Source organism: Myxocyprinus asiaticus, chromosome 28 (genome assembly GCF_019703515.2).
Source record: "Myxocyprinus asiaticus isolate MX2 ecotype Aquarium Trade chromosome 28, UBuf_Myxa_2, whole genome shotgun sequence".
Lineage (NCBI taxonomy): Eukaryota > Metazoa > Chordata > Actinopteri > Cypriniformes > Catostomidae > Myxocyprinus > Myxocyprinus asiaticus.
In genome coordinates this window covers 16,967,681-16,985,494 of record NC_059371.1, presented here as the reverse complement: position 1 = coordinate 16,985,494, position 17,814 = coordinate 16,967,681, and the positions used below count along the sequence as shown (strand labels likewise).

The window sequence follows — 17,814 nt, the reverse complement described above, 5'->3', positions numbered from 1 at the left end:
CAGGGAAAGGTGCAAGGCCTCTGCAAAAAAAGGGTGCTTACACAAACACCCTTTTACACAGCCCTCACATTGAGGGTCAAATTCTGAGAAACACTGAATGTGTTGGAATAGTCAATGTGATGCAAGTTTTGTGCGTGATAAAGTGCATCACCTCATCATCCCTGATAGTATCCTAGAGTCCACAGCATAAATACACACACACATACACACTCCTCATTAGAAGTCAACCAACCTTATGGCTTGATCAGGTGTCTATGATCTAATTGCACAGAGATATCGAACACACATACATGCATGTGCTAAATCACAGTAGGCTGTCATTCCTGCAAACAAAACACATTGTTAGCCATCGGTCATGTGCACAAACCTAAGTGTAATAATTCATTCATGCCCTTGTTATTTGAAGGTGCGTTAAGGGGTGGCAGTTAATAATTAAGCAACCTCTGGTCTTGGCTCAGTGGAAACAGTCCTCTCTCACAGCAAATTAGACCTTCAGTAGTGCACCCCCAACACACACGTTTACCTAGCTATCTAAATGAGGATATATCATAGACCTCTATTGTTTTTATATAATGCTAATTATATAATTACAGACTAACTCTAACACCATGTATTAACCTGACAAGATACAATTAGATTTCAGAGACAAGCAATTTGTGTCCATAATGAACACAAAAATACTGCACAATGTGACAGAGTGAAAACCATTAAACCATATTTGATATTTCACATACTGCTATGTGGAGTGGGATTTTAGACCAATGAGAATTTACTGTGGGTGGGGCTACCCAGTGTGACACAGCAGAAAAAGAAATTAAGCAAATGTCATGGTCGTGGCTGCTTAGGATAAATACTCAGATTAAAGGCGCGGTCACACCTTTGAATGGTGAAATTCTGCGGACAAAGAAGGCTTGGGCAGATGTTGAGTGTGTGTGAAATTAGCAAAAAACTAACTGTCAAGCAGCCTCTTTTTATGCTGCAATCTGGGAGAGTAAAGTTAAAAATAAACTCGTGGTTAAAATTATATCCTTGTCCACTGTGAAAATTCAGTGTAGCTGTGTACGAAGCACCGCCCACACAGAGGTCACTGACAAACCAAGCAAATTCCTGCTGGTCACCATGGCGAATTCGCCCATAGAAGTTCATCAAACTTCAACACGCGAAATCCGCGAGGGGAAATTCTTCGCCAACAGAAGTCCACCGTACGAAATTAATGATTACGTGGATTCCCTTTGAGATGACCTTGTGAATGTATGTGTGGCGGCGTCTTAAGGGTCCACATTCTAGAGAGTTTACGATGGGTAACAGATGGAATGCAAATCCATTGTTTTCAATGGGAATGATGTGTTACAAAGATTTAGAGGAAAAATGCAAGGGTATGTGAAAATGATGCTGCTTTATGCAATCAGGTTGAGAGAATATTTTAACATTTTAACTGCATTGACTAATGAGAATTTTAGGGCACTTTCATATCATAGTATTTTCTAAAGTTCTAAAGATATACTTATATAGCGCTTTTCTGACACTACACTCAATGCGCTTCACATAGTGAACAGGGGACTCTCCGCAACGGCAGCCATAGTGTGCCAGTACGTTCCTCACCCACCAGCTGTTGGTGGAGAGGAGAGAGTAGAGTGATACAGCCAATTAGAGGTAGACCGATATATATGTTTTACAGATTAAACAGTGCAAAAATCTATGCCGATAGTTGCCAATAGTTTTTTATTTTTTATAATTACAAAATAACAGTCCTCGGTGTATTTTGGGCTTGTTTATATTTAAAAGTCTCGCATTATCCACCAAAATCTTCATTTTTTCTGACATTCTAAAAATCAATTTTAAGAACTATCAGCCTTTCCCACCACCTTAGATATCGTATTGGCAAAATCCACTATCGGTTGACCTCTGCAGCCAATAGATGGCTGGGGATTATTAAGAGGCCATGACTGATAAGGGCCAATGGGAGGAATTTGGCCAGGACACCGGGGTTACACCCCTACTCTTTACGAGAAGTGTACTGGGTTTTTTAATGACCGCAGAGAGTCAGGACCTCGGTTTAACGTCTCATCCAAAGGATGGTGCCCGTCACTATACTGGGGTGTTAGACCCACACAGAACACAGGGTGAGCACCCACTGATGGCCTCCTTAATACCTCTTCCAGCAGCAACCATAGTTTCCACAGGAGGTCTCCCATACAGGTACTGATAAGGCTCAACCTGCATAGCTTCAATGGGTAACCAGGTGAAAGCTTCAGGGTGATATGGCTGCAGGCTTTTGGTCCGACTGTGGTAAGATTGCAGTGTCAACATGAGCGCCACTGTGAGTACAAGCAGCAGCTGTTTACCACTGTAACTAGGAAACTACTCAAAAGAAGATGCCAGTTCCACTGTTATTGAAGTATTTGTCTCTATGGATTTACCACCAAAACTTCACACACACAGAACGACACTTGTATTTGTCTTCCGCAGATGCACTGAATGTGCAAAGATGTTAGAAGAATGTTAGCGTCTGTCTGCCGCAGACCCATAGATGCGTTGCAAGAGATGTAAAGAATGTGAACTGCTTTTTGAAGGCAATTTATTTGGAGACAAGCAGATAAATATGCATTATACAATAATGATTGCTACGTGGAACATGTAATGATGCAAATGATCCATCATCAGTAGCAGTTCCCTTCCGTGACTTAGGATGGATTGCATTCATTTCAGCACTCAGCAGCGAACCGTACAGGAGTTCATTTTAAATGTATCCCAGACCACCTTTTCAAAGTGGACTTGGGTGCAAATCAGGGTTCAGATCAAACAAATTGACTGAACTTTGAGGTCAACCAAACCTGAATAATTTGCTCTAACATTGAAGATATAGCTTTTATCGTTTGTCACTGTATTACATTGTGTCTGGTTAGGACTTCATGTATCCCTACCCTGTACAAGAATTTTTTATTTTCTGTATTTATGAACAATTTTTACCTTTGAGAACATCCCCAAAGGAAGATTTTGTCCCCAAAGTATAGCTAAGTAAACACACACAGAGACTACACACTAAAGAGACCCAGGGGGTAGACATTTATTCTCTAAACAGAGTACACATTTATCCTCTCGATAGAAAAGAGGACATTTTCACATTCCCTCTTTCTTTTTATCCTCAAAAGCATCTCTATCAGTCACTGCCCCCACATGCTGTCATTATGAGTGAGGGGGCTGCATGATCATGTGGATAAAAGAGAGGGAGGAGAACAGTGGTCCGTTCTTCAGTCTCTCTTTTGTATGATTCATCTGAAGAGACCTTCAGATTTTATCTGCTCCTTCCCTATTTCTCCCCTCCGTCCCTCGCTATCTCACTCCGGGTCCTTCAGATTAACTCGGCAAACATACTCATAATTAAATAGAACACACACTGGGAAATGTCATATGTTAATGGCCTTGCATTTTTAATAACATTTCCATTAGGTGATCATGTGATTATCGCCCCTGGTCTCTCTCCAACACATACTCTTTATTGCCTGTAGGCTCATGTTGAGAGGCATAGTCCTTTTTTTCCAGACTTAGACGGAGTCCACCATCTGTTTCAAATGACTTCACGTCTGCGTATTGAAGTGTTATCTATACGCATGCTACATCTTAAGACTTGACAGCCTATTTTAATTGAAATAGCTGCGCTCTTCAGTATAGGCATGGGATATCTGTCAATAGCTGTCTGGTCAGACGGTTGAATCAGATAAGATTCGGCGACCTGCTGAAACCAGAGAGAATGACCTGACAGCATTAATGAACCTCAGCTTCTCCTGCCTGTCATTCAAACACAGCAGGATGCCGCCATCAACTCGCCTGACAGACACAGCGCTGCTGTTTTAGAGTTTCTGGAGGTCAGCTGCATGCTATGCAAAAGACCAAAAAACAGAGAAAAGCAATCCAATAGAAAAATAAACCTGTTGGTATTGCTCTATTCAGAATAGAGAAACAAAAAGAACAGCGAGTCTCCACATGTCTCCCTCAGAGCAAATATCACCAGGACTGAGACGATCGACTATAACACATACTTTCATGAAGCTTCCACTTTCATTTTTCAGCTTACTATTTGTCTGAGTCACACACAGAGTGCTATAACTGGCAGCTGTGACAGGGGGCTTCAAGCATCTGTAAGAGGGTTTTTCTGCTGAAGCATGTGCATCAGAGCTCACTTGTTCTGCTTTTGATGATTGTGCCTGCTGGTGTTGTTGTCAAATCTCTGAGCTATACATCAGAGATGCAGCTGACTAAAGCACGAGAACAGAGAGCTAGCGTGAATACAGAGAGCACTGGTGTGAAAAAAGGAGAGATGAGGAGAGAAGGGAAGGGGAGGTGACAGGAAAGGAGATGATGAAGAGAGGTTAGTAGAGGGGAGATGAGGAACAGAGAGGGGAGACACAGCATTTAACTCTGACAAGTCTACTGGTGTGTGTATTGTATGAGTGAAAATAATCTTTTGTAGTGTATGACTGATGTTCTACATCTGTTGACAAGCTTTCCAGCACAGCCAGAGGAATTACCAACAAAACACAAACAGTGTACACAAACTCTGAAAACTCTCACACACTTTATAACAGAAATATGCTTGACACTACAGTATATGCACATTATACTGCATACTGGTAAATCAATCACAAACATTTTCAGATAAATTGTAATTTTTTTTCAACATTAGGTGAAATGTAGTGCATTATACAAACTACACGGTTATGGTTAAAATGTATTGTGAGAGTTTTGAAAGTGAAATGACAAGTGCAAACAAGTTGTTTAAATTTTTTAAGAAAATGTGAGTTGTGTTTACCAATGCAAAACTCTCCACCATATTGATAGGGTGTTGTGCATGGTTACCAGGGCATTGCTATGTAGTTGTTAAGGTGTTCTGAGTGGCTTTAATGTGATGCTATGAGGTTGCTAGGCTGTTCTAGGTGGTTGCTTACTGGCCCAGGTCAAAAGAGCTGCAAGCTGAACTATTTAAGGTATCATTTAAATCCATTGAAAAAAATGGTACAGCACAAGTTAGGCAGCACCACTAATTAAATGTAGATTAGTTCAAAATAAAGCTCTCTTTCAGCATTGAGCATTGTGTACTGGTTAAATGCTGACTGCAAGGCCAATTTTGTTTTATCCATGTCTAATAGCCCCCCGGATAATCACACCTTTTGTTGAGCAATAAATAAGCTTGTGAAGCTATTTATTTTATCTAATTATTTACTTTTACACTTGACCTCCATCACTGACCTCCAGAGGGAAAGCCATCAAAGTCAGGCTGTAATTTTCACATGGCCTACTTTCTCCTCCACACACACACACACACACACACACACACACACACACACACACACACGCACAGGGCTGGAGTTGTGTTTGTCCTTTTGGGTTACTTTGCCACTAGGGTTGAAGCAAATCCACCCATGTAATGACAAAGGTCATTAAAATTCATCTGAGCTCTAATAGCAGGTCTGAATCACTCGAGCTTGAGCTTGCCTGAGCTTCACCTTATGATCAGATCACTGATGACGTCCAAAGAACCTGCCACAACAGGCAAAGGTGCACTGTGACCAGATTATGATGTATTAAAAGGCATTATTACACATTTTTGTGGGGATTATGAAGATGTAATAATGCCTTTTTTATTTCTGGACTTCTTTTTGACACTTTTTAGTGACTGAGACTGCAGACATGTAAATCTCATGAAAACTGTATAGAACATCTCCAGGTCACATTTCACCCCAATAACAAAAGAAAGAAATTTGAATTTTGCCAAAAGAAAACGAATCCTATTTAAGGAGCATTAAAGTGTTTTGCATTGTGCCATTATCTTCATGACCAATAAGCATATTTCCTCCCTTCAATTCACATCCTCATAATAAAAAAAAAAACACTCATTCTCATTACTGTAATACAAAAATAATTATATATCATTTAAATGGTAAGTATTTATACATCATGGTAGTAATTATTGTAATGCCTTTACATGCACAGTTGTACACTGATTATGCTTAAAAAGCAGACAACGTGTCTGGTCATGTAAGCACCTTTAATGGTTTTCTTTTAACAAAATAAGGTCATAAAACAGTTTAGACAAAAAACAATCTGCAAGCATAGAATTTTTCCCCATTACCCTGATTTCGCATTGCACGTAAACATCTTCACTGGCATTCAAGAGGCATGTCCATCGTGCACATGTTTTGCGCATAGCTGTTAATGTTAACGTTTTGATGTAAAAAACTGAGAATAACCCAATGTTTTTAAATCTCATGCTAACTTTTTATTTTTATTGTCTTATTTTTTTGGTTAAAAAGTTAAAGAGTTTAATACAAACAATCACTCTATTACAGTGATTGAGAATATACAAAAAAAATCACTATTGAAAATAGTTGGGATTACAAAAAAACTCAAAAAATAATGCATCTAGACAATACAGTAATTTTCATGAAAATGAAATCCTATACAATGCAAAAGAGCTTATGTTTTTTTAAAAAGCTTCCTTTTTAATCCAAAAATACATGTTATTTTGATTTTGAGGAGAAATTTGACCTGGACACATATTGGGTAGAAAGAGAGAGGGAGTGGGATCGAGACATGATGCAGGCCAAATTCGAACCTGCATTTCCTTCACGAGCATGTCTGGATCATGTGTTCTAAACACTAGGCCAAGGCTCCAACTAATAATGCCTTTTAAAATGCATAATAACCAGTTGAGAATATGGTTCACTTGTTCACTAATAATGAGACACAATTCACTGTTGCAAGGTTCTAATGCATTAGTAAAGAGCTTTACAGCATTACTGCACTGATACAATGCAGTAGCTCAGAATTATTATGCACCACAGCAGGGTAACCTTTACAGGGGTATTGCGGTGCTTTGGGGCAGAGTATGACCTTGACAGCATCTTTTCAGAGAATATGGCTTCATTCCTGAAGCTGGTTGAGACTTTAAACAGTTGAAATATTTGAGACACTGAACGGCATAAAAGGGGATGTAACTTTTTCAAATGTTAAAATACTCCTATCCCAGCTTTATTTGCAAAGACAACTATTGAGAAAAAAGAGCAATGTTTTGAAAGCGCCATGGAGCCAAAAATATTTACACTTTTGGGGGAAATTAACCAATAGATGACTTACTTATATTTGACTCTGCATTTTAAACTGAGATAGGAGAATGCATTATGTGTGAGTGAATTAAGTGTTCAGGCCTCAGAAGCTGATCATCTTTTACTCCATCCTACAGCCTCCAATGTCCACCTCAACCATCCCCCACTACTCTCTCTCACTCTCGTCTGCCCTCAGGCTCTTCTGCTGTGAATTAGAGGGCATGGGACCAAGGCCACAGCCAGTGGGAGCCACAGTGTCAAGACCGGCACTTCACACCCCTGATCACACATGAACCCGACATGTGATACAACTATAAATAAACATACCCTTAAAATCACAGGAAGCAATTACCCCTGCAGGTAATGCCATTTCTGAATGTATGAGCACCCAGATACAAATAAACCTTCTTTATTTAAGCAAACTAGTTAAGAAACCTTCAAAGTGGACCACCTAGGTGGTTTTAACTGAGCCTAATCTTCGCAGAAATCACTTCACTGACTTGGTTCTCCTTTTTAAATGACTGAAACGAATCAGCAATGCTTTGAAAACATGAAAAACTATGGATTGCTACAGATGGATGGATGGATGGATGGATGGACGGATAAGCCACTTGGATGGATGGATGGATGAATGGATGGTTACAAGGATGTGAAGTATGTAAAATTGTGAGAAAAAAAAATCACAATATATCGATATATGATTGTATCGGCACATCACTAATCAACATGTTTCATCAATGCAACAGAACACAAGCAAAATGACTGTTTTCAGTCCATAGGTTAGACAGTCTAGGTTGAGATTAACAGCTTGAGTTATTGGCCATTTAGACATTGGTTAACTTTTACAAGAGGCCAAACAGGTACAGGGACAGTGACACGATGACTAATACGTGGCCAATCAGTTTGTTGTCTGCATGGTTGCATAGCAGACAAACTTTCTACAAGTTTAAGATTTATGTTATTAGGTCAAATGCAATATATTTTCACATTTGAAAATATGTACAGTCCTCATGTACAGGCAATCTAAAATCAACTGACCTGCCTAAGGTGAGGAAGGAGTTTCTGTGTGGCAGAACATTTCACTTTCAAGAGCAACTCCAATCAGCTGGAGAGCAGTCCTGAATACCTGACCTCCCTCTTTTTCTTTGACTCGCCCCCATACCTCTCTTTCTCCATCATCCTCATCACTCTATATTCTTGACAGATTCCTGGTGATAGAGGGGTTCAGGATGGCAGGTCTTGCAGTCTTTCTCAGCTGATGGCCATCAGAGTCAGCTCCACAGACTGCCCTGAAAGGACCCGCCCACGCCTGGCCTCCACAAGAGAGGTTTCTGAGGTCAGAAGTGCTACCCCTGCTCTCGTTGTACCCATAATATAATCACCAGAATATAATCACCTCAGTGTGCAGCAGAGCCGTGTATGTCTCTCACAGCCAATGTCTAATAGTTGAAGTAAGATGGAGCTTCTGAGAGTTTAAAAGCTTAGATCTATAGAGAGCAAAAGTGCCAGCCACTTTTTCAGCTGTCTTGTTTCCGGAGGCATTTTTACCATTCATTTTTCCAAGGGGATTTAATAAAATCCTTCATAAGAGTTCTAACCCATGAAACAAACCAACCAGTTTCAAGGTGAATCACAACATTAAAAACTTGGATTTGAAGCAAAAGTATTTTAAAATCGTACAAAAAGACAAAGGTACAAGACTGCATACTTACTAAAAAATGTTCATGCAGGAATGAACTAAACTCAGCAAAAAAAGAAATGTCCTCTCACTTTCAACTGCTTTTATTTCAGCAAACTTAACATGTGTAAATATTTGTATGAACATGAAAAGATTCAACAACTAAGACACAAACTGAACAAGTTTCACAGACATGTGACTAACAGAAATGGAATAATGAGTCCCTGAACAAAGGGGGCGGTCAAAATCAAAAGTAACAGTCAGTATTTGGTGTGGCCACCAGCTGCATTAAGTACTGCAGTGCATCTCCTCATGGACTGCACCAGATTTGCCAGTTCTTGCTGTGAGATGTTACCCCACTCTTCCAACAGGGCACTTGCAAGTTCCCGGACATTTCTGGGGGGAATGGCCCTAGCCCTCACCCTCCAATCCAACATGTCCCAGACGTGGTCAATGGGATTGAGATCCGGGCTCTTCGCTGGCCCTGGCAGAACACTGACATTCCCGTCTTGCAGGAAATCACACACAGAACGAGCAGTATGGCTGTTGGCATTGTCATGCTGAAGGGTCATGTCAGGATAAGCCTGCAGGAAAGGTACCACATAAGGGAGGAGGATATCTTCCCTGTAACACACAGCATTGAGATTGCCTGCAATGACAACAAGCTCAGCCCGATGATGCTGTGACACACCGCCTCAGACCATGACAGACCCTCCACCTCCAAATCGATCGCTTCAGCGTACAGGCCTCGGTGTAACACTCATTCCTTCGACGATAAACGCGAGTCCGACCGTCACCCCTGGTGAGACAAAACCACGACTCGTCAGTAAAGAGCACTTTTTGCCAGTCCTGTCTGGTCCAGGGAAGGTGGGTTTGTGCCCATAGGCGACACTGTTGCCAGTGATTTCTGGTAAGGACCTGCCTTACAACAGGCCTGCAAGTCCTCAGTCCAGCCTCTCTCAGCCTATTGCAGACAGTCTGAGCACTGATGGAGGGATTGTGCGTTCCTGGTGTATCTCGGGCAGTTGTTGTTGCCATCCTGTACCTGTCCCGCAGGTGTGATATTCGGATGTACAGATCCTGTGCAGGTGTTGTTACACGTGGTTTGCCAATGCGAGGATGATCAGCTGTCCTTTCTGTCTCCCTGTAGTGCTGTCTTAGGCTTCTCACAGTATGGATATTGCAATTTATTGCCCTGGCCACATCTGCAGTCCTCATGCCTCCATGCAGCATGCCTAAAGCATGTTCACGCAGATGAGCAGGGACCCTGGGCATCTTTCTTTTGGTGTTTTTCAGAGTCAGTAGAAAGGTCTCTTTAGTGTCCTAAGTTTTTATAACTGTGACCTTAATTGCCTACCGTCTGTAAGCTTAACGACCGTTCCACAGGTGCATGTTCATTAATTGTTTATGGTTCATTGAACAAGCATGGAAAACATTGTTTAAACCCTTTACAATAAAGATCTGTAAAGTTATTTGGATTTTTACAAAATTATCTTTAAAATACAGTGTCCTGAAAAAGGGACATTTCTTTTTTCGCTGAGTTTACAATCCCATGAAGCATTTACAGAATGGAATGACTTAAATTAAAAAGATGGAAAAATAAACTTGATTTAAAGTGGTTGACTATAAATTTAGAGACAATATATTTTAAGTTTATTGAAAAAGATAAATACAAATATATAAGTAGTTTGAGAGTGCCATGAATGATCTGGGTGGTGGACAACTGTTGCTGTACTTAGAGTATATCTGAATAGTATAGTACATCACTCTTTGTGTTTCATGGATCGCAAAGTGGTTTGAAAGAATTTGGGCTGAACACTTCAAATGAACTGAGACCATCTGAAAACAGTTAGTTTTAAATCTGTGTTGCAGTTCGCTTATAACACACATTGTGAACATTTATAAAATGTTTACCAAATATATCTGAGTGCACTTGTAAAGCCGGCGACAATGTGAATGTAAAGTTAACTTGGTTCATGTTTTGATTTACTCAAAAGGAATCTAGAGTTTGGTTATTTTAAAGAGAACCGAAGTGAGAAAATGCCCTCAAATATCCTTATTTCAAAAGAGCCGTGAAAATCCTGTTTTTGTGATATAGTGTGTCCCTTTTAAGAACTACTGCATTAATCAATAACAAAATACGGGGTGTGTTGAATTTTTTTTTTACAATGTATTCTTGATAAGAATTAATTGATCCTCTGTGAACAAAGACTTTACCTGGCATAGTTCAAGCAACAAGAAAGGGTGAGGTATAATAGGTACCGTCACTATGGAACTGTTCAGTTTGTCATTCAGTAGTTTATTCTTTCGTGACTTTGTGCCTGTGTGGGTGTCTGTGCACCTCTGTATGTATACATTTATAAGCAGCAGCTGAAAAGAAAGCTGTATGGATGATTTTATCATAAGCACCTTTAGCTTCAGATTGCCTTCAATACAGAAAGATTACCGCTATACATCCACTCCAGACAGATAGAGAGAGCGGGAGGGAAAATTTTCTCTGCTTTGCCATTAAATGCAGAGCTTACTGGGTTGCTAATGTCACTTCACAGATACAGAGACTCTGTTGGAGAATGCAACGAAGAACCACTCATCTTTAATACCTGCAGAGACTTCCTCTCACCTCCCTTGAAAGACCTGAAGCAGGCCACGAAATCAGAGTTTTTGGGATTTTAGTCTATGTATGTTGGCTTTGAGGCCATCTCCAAATACTCCTAGACATTGGGAAAAAAAATCACTTTCAGCAGAGATATGCATTTAAAATGTACTCTTTCTCTTCCAGGAAAACAGAAAAATGCTCTCTAGGAATGAGTGCCTGTTTGTCCCTCCTCCAAATACCACCTGCAACCTACTAGCAAATAGTGAATTGTGGTTCATGGCTGTGCCATAACTAAAACCTACTGGATTTTTTCCAATAGTTTTATATGTCCTGCCCAAACTTCCTTTATCAATAACAAAAAATACAAAAAAAGTAGTGAAAAATTATGTTGGTTAACAAAGAAAATAAAGCATTGCCTGTGTGTTTTCATGCAGTTTGGGAAATACTGAATCTGTTGTAGCCTATTTTGTGAGTGAGACGAGTAAAAAGCGCTGTTGCATAAATCTATGTTATGAACGTAATACAAAGTATCGAACCTACTATTTACACAGGATTGTGTCTTTAATTCATTGATGTGTAACGTGTTAACTATGAAAGTAAATGATTAATTGCAATTAATTGTAATTCAATATTTTTAACAAATGAAAGCCCAAATAAAACAAAAATGAGTTTGCAAAGAACAAAACCTAAACAGAAACTCTAAATGTGCACTGAATACATACAAAATCCCAAAACAATTACAGAAAAAATGTTGATAGTCCAAAACCTCCTAAAAACAACCACTCAATCAGACGTCCGACAGTTCACTTGTTGCATTTTCTGATAAAGTGTCGTCTGTGTCATCATAGGCAGAACAACAGTTTGTGGTGCTGTTTTATAAAGGATGAAAACTAATACTTAAACTAAACTAAAACTAGTCATTTTCCAAAGACACAAATGAAACAAACTATTTATGAAAAATGTAATATAATTACAATGTTAAATGAAATTTCTTATTAATAAAACAAAATAAAGTCTGACTAGCACACCTGGAGTCGCAAGTTCGAATCCAGGGCATGCCGAGTGACTCCAGTCAGACTTCCTAAGCAACCAATTGACCCGGTTGCTAGGGTGGGTAATGTCACATTGGGTTAATCTCCTTGTGGTCGCTATAATGTGGTTCTTGCTCTCAGTGGGGCACATGGCGAGTTGTGCGTGGATGCCGAGGAGAACAGAGTGAAGCCTCCACACACACTACGTCTCCGCGGTAACACGCTCAACAAGCCACGTGATAAGATGCGCAGATTGACGGTCTCAGATGCAGAGGCAACTGAGATTTGTCCTCCGGCACCCAGATTGAGGCGAGTCACAACGCCACCATGAGGACTTAGAGCACATTGGGAATTGGACATTCCAAATTGGGGAGAAAAAAACAAAACAAATAAAAAAATAAAACAAAATGAACTGTGCACACAGACACACTCAACAAAACATTCACTCATGCATGCATTTAATTTAATACCGAATTACTTCTCTCTTGCTAAAAGGAGGGTCCAGAGACTCCATTAAGATGGAGATTAGCCGATCTCTTACCGTCCTCCTCCTTGTGTGTGTTCTGCAGGCTGTGCATCCTCTCTGCACCAGAGGGCTGGTTCGGATCAGACAGTGCGGCGTGACGTTCAGCTGATATCCATGTGGGGTCACTCATATCAAACTCCTCACTACTCACTGAACACTCATCCTGAAGAGAGACAGAAAGATAGATGTCACTCCAACAGCTGAGGCAGGATTGCTCATTTCAGTGCCATGTGTATGAGTGCAAATCAAGAATAGATTTGAAAGTCTGATTTGACCGTGATGTTGGCAGGCAAACAGGCCATGAGGAGCTGTCAGAGAGAGTAGTCACCCCCCTGCTGAGTGACAGCATCACTCACACACACATAAATGTGCGCAGTACCCCACTGGGATCTGACGACCAAAATGGGCCCTAAAGCACACTGCAAATACAGAATGAATATATAAAAGTATTGAAACAGAGAATGCCTCAGCAGGAGTATCGGAAATGTATGCATATTTCTCCAATCATATGTCAGCATTAATTAGGTCTGCGTGATATGTAGAATTTTCCAAATATATTCCCAATGATTTGCTGGTGATATAAAATTAAAGGGACAGTTGCTTGTTGTTGTGGCTGGTGTATATATAAATTATATATATATATACACACACACACACACACACACACACACACACACACGGGTGGAAAGAGTACTAAAAAATAATAAAAGTACTGTTACTTCTTAATGTATTTTGAGTAGAGTAAAAGTACCTGTCCTAAAAACTAAAGAGTAAAAGAGTAGCTCATTTAAAAGTACTCACTGCAATTTAAAAATGTAGCACACATACCGTAATTTACATTCCCTTTCATGACTGTATGCCAGAAAGAATAAAAAATATAGGTATTTTATAGGTGTTTGTGATTGACAACTTTTACTTATCTATGATACTGTAAACACTACATTAATCTGATTTAAAAATAAATAAATAAAAGGGCAACATGATTACAGAAATGACAAGATGAAAATGTTATTTTCAATATCATAATGTATGAAACAATTACATTAAAATCAGTTTATGTGTAGGGTCTAAATTTCCCTTAATGCCGACTGAGAGAGTTATTGTTGCACACAAAACATGTCCAAAACAATGCAAGGAATGCAAAAAAACAAACCAAAAAAAAAAAAAAACACTAAAAAAGCAGGGTCACTTGGCACGTTATGTCCCGCACAACTGCGGTAGAGCAGTTGTTTGGTACAGGGGCCACATCGGGCTTTAAAGTAATAATTCACACAAAAATTAAAATCCATCATTTACTCACCCTCATGCCATCTCAGATGTGTATGACTTTCTTTCTTCTGCAGAACACAAATTAAGATTTTTAGAAGAATATCTCAGCTCTTTTGGTCCACACAATGCAAGTGAATGGGTGCCAAAATTTTGAAGCTCCAAAAATCACATAACTCAGCATAAAAGTAGCCTAATCCATGTGACTCCAGTGGTTAAATCCATGTCTTCAGAAGAGATATGATAGGTGTGGGTGAGAAACAGATCAATATTCAAGTAAATGTTTACTATAAATTCTCCTCCCTGCTCAGTTTAACTTTCACATTGTTCTTCTTTTGTTTTTGGTGATTCACATTCTTCATGCATATCGCCATCTACTGGGCAGGGAGAAGAAGTCATGGATTAAACCACTGGAGTCATATGGATTACTTTAATGCTGCCTTTGTGTGCTTTTTGGAAAGTCAAAATTTTGGCATCCATTCACTTGTATTGTATGGACCTACAGAGCTGAAATATTCTTCTAAAAATCTTCATTTGTGTTCTGCTGAAGAAAGAAAGTCATACACATCTGGGATGGCATGAGGGTGAGTAAATAATAAGAGAATTTTCATTTTTGAGTGAACTATTTCTTTAAGTAGCAATACGACGATACTTGAACAAAAATGAGCTGCATGGTCGAGTTGCCAGAAAGAAGCCTTTACTGTGCCAATGCCACAAAAAAGCCCAGTTACAATATGCCCGACAACACCTTGACACGCCTCACAGCTTCTGGCACACTGCAATTTGGAGTGACAAGACCAAAATAGTGCTTTATGGTCACAACCATAAGCGCTAGGTTTGGAGAGGGGTCAACAAGTATTGTGCTCCTTGAAACAACCACACCGTCTTTTTCCAGAGCAGCCTGCATTTCTCCTGAGGTTTCCTGAGGGGTTTTCTTTGTATCCCGAACAATTCTTCTGGCAGTTGTGGCTGAAATCTTTCTTGGTCTACCTGACCTTGGCTTGGTATCAAGAGATCCCCGAATTTTCCACTTCTTAATAAGTGATTGAACGGTACTGACCAGCATTTTCAAGGCTTTGGATATCTTTTTATATCCTTTTCCATCTTTATAAAGTTCCATTACCTTGTTACGCAGGTCTTTTGACAGTTCTTTTCTGCTCCCCATGGCTCAGAATCTAGCCTGCTCAGTGCATCCACGTGAGAGCTAACAAACTCATTGACTATTTATACAGACACTAATTGCAATTTAAAAAGCCACAGGTGTGGGAAATTAACCTTTAATTGCCATTTAAAACTGTGTGTGTCACCTTGTGTGTCTGTAACAAGGCCAAACATTCAAGGGTATGTAAACTTTTGATCAGGGCCATTTGGGTGATTTCTGTTATCATTATGATTTAAAAATGAGCCAAACAACTATGTGATAATAAATGGCTTCATATGATCACTATCCTTAAATAAAAGACAGTTTTTTTGCACAATCAGTCATATTTTCAAAAACAATGCCAAAATTTCACAATTTCTGCCAGGGTATGCAAACTTTTGAACACAACTGTACATACACACACCGATCAGCCACAACATTAAAACCACATGCCTAATATTGTGTAGGTCCCTTCGTGCCACCAAAACAGCACCAACCCGCATATCAGAGTAGCATTCTGAGATGTTATTCTTCTCACCACAATTGTACAGAGCAGTTATCTGAGTTACCGTAGACTCTGTCAGTTCGAACCAGTCTGGCCATTCTCTGTTGACCTCTCTCATCAACAAGGCATTTCCGTCCACAGAACTGGTGATCACTGGATGTTTTTTTTTTTGGCACCATTCTGAGTAAACTCTAGAGACTGTTGTGTGTGAAAATCCCAGGAGATCAGCAGTTACAGAAATACACAAACCAGCCCATCTGGCACCAACAATTGCTGATGAGAGAGGTCAACAGAGAATGGCCAGACTGGTTCGAACTGACAAAGTTTACAGCAGTGGTTCTCAAAGTGGGGGAGGCACAAAGGTATTGTAAGTGGGGCGTGGAAGACTGTCCCGTTCTCAAATCACTTTCACATATTCAGCAAAAATAGTGACAATACACGCAACTTCTTGTTTAAACTTTTGGCAGGCACCGCAGCGCAACTGCACAAAGCATGTAATAGTGTAATATTGTCAGGTGCGCTCTCAGCTATGCTTATGTAAACAAAGATGTCTCACGAGCCAGTTTCAAATGGGGACACGATGAATTAACACCAGTATTTTGGTCGGTCCCTCACACAACACTATCGAATGGCTTCAGAAGAATTTATATATAAGGCACAAGAGCTAAGGACAACTTGTATGGTGCTTTTGGAACTTGGACAGCCTATCACCATTCTCTCAAGACGACAACTCAGACGCACTCTAAACTTTCCAAACAGCTTCAGATGATGTAGATCGCAAAGTATGAGAGAATTATACAAAAATACAAAATAAGCACTCTAGTTGTGAAATGAAGTGGAGCCAGAGTTGCCAGCCAGCGTCTTTAAAAGAGACACCCGACGTTACATCTTTAATGCATCTTTTATTAAAGTTAAAATACTAAGGAAGCAGGTCACGTAAATAAGTATAAACTCCGAAACTGGCATTTCTCTGTGCGGTCAGCGCCCTTTCAACAAGTCACGTCAAGAGACCCAATCTAAGGGGGAGAGATTGAAACTGCACCCAGCTGATGCACACTCTGGGGCGGGCATGCTCATCCCTCATGTGCACACTCGCTGCAGCTAGATTATTTTATGATGGCTCACGAGGTATTGAATCATACCATAGTGTCACTGTGTGTTTCTTATCATAAAGAAAATCAGCAATAGGCAGCTTTATTAAAAGGACATAGTTTGTTTTTTGCGAGTTAAAGATGAATCGACGTGAACAGAAAGGTGAGGGAGGTAGTCTTCTCCCCATGTACTGCAACAAAAAGTTTTTGATTTGTTTTTGTTATGGCTTGTTTTCCAATATAAATATCTAAAACTCATTTAAAACAACATACATACATTTACTTTAAGAGCTACACTGCAGAAGAAATTTTTTTCATTCGAGAATGTTGAATATAAAAAAAATTATAATATTTTAAAATATCTACAAACCCTTAAAAGAAAAAGAAAAAAAGATGCATTTACCTGAGTAGCAGCATATAAGATTGCAGAGCTTTCAGAGAATAGATCTTGAATTTAAGTATATTTTGTCTTTTATGCACTGGCAGAAGTATAAACGTGAAAAATACACTTATATTCAAGAAACATTTTCTTAAAGTCTAAATATCTTATATGTTGCTTCTAAAGTAAATCTTGTTTTAAGGATTTTAAGACTATTGTAAATGGAAAACAAGACAAAAACACTTGATAACAATAGGATTTTTTGCAGTGAATTTTTTTTTACTGAATTAAACTTAAAAGATTTTTTTTTTATTCAGTGACTGTTATTTAGAGGTATTTTTAAAAGATGATTTTGTCCTCTTTATTGTTAGTAAGCATGTTTAATACAACCTTTTAAGTTGGGGCACAAGCTGAATAGTCGGTTAAGGACTAATGATTAATCGTTGCAATAATCGCCCGAATAGTCGAATAATCATTCTAATAATTGTTCGATTAGTC

At 39.4% G+C, this 17,814-nt stretch overlaps 2 protein-coding genes across 3 annotated transcripts in view; both read right to left on the bottom strand.

Moving 5' to 3' along the window:
• LOC127419409 (F-box only protein 6-like) overlaps positions 1-17,814 on the bottom strand; it is a 312,359-nt gene that overhangs the window by 11,087 nt on the left and 283,458 nt on the right. The window lies entirely within an intron of this gene.
• The window catches only part of LOC127419401 (nucleolar protein 4-like), a 132,009-nt gene that overhangs the window by 50,251 nt on the left and 63,944 nt on the right, over positions 1-17,814 (bottom strand). For both annotated transcript variants that reach the window (XM_051660745.1, XM_051660747.1), the window contains exon 5: positions 12,950-13,097. In XM_051660745.1, the coding sequence (XP_051516705.1) occupies positions 12,950-13,097 (148 nt within the window). The remainder of the gene's footprint in view (positions 1-12,949; positions 13,098-17,814) is intronic.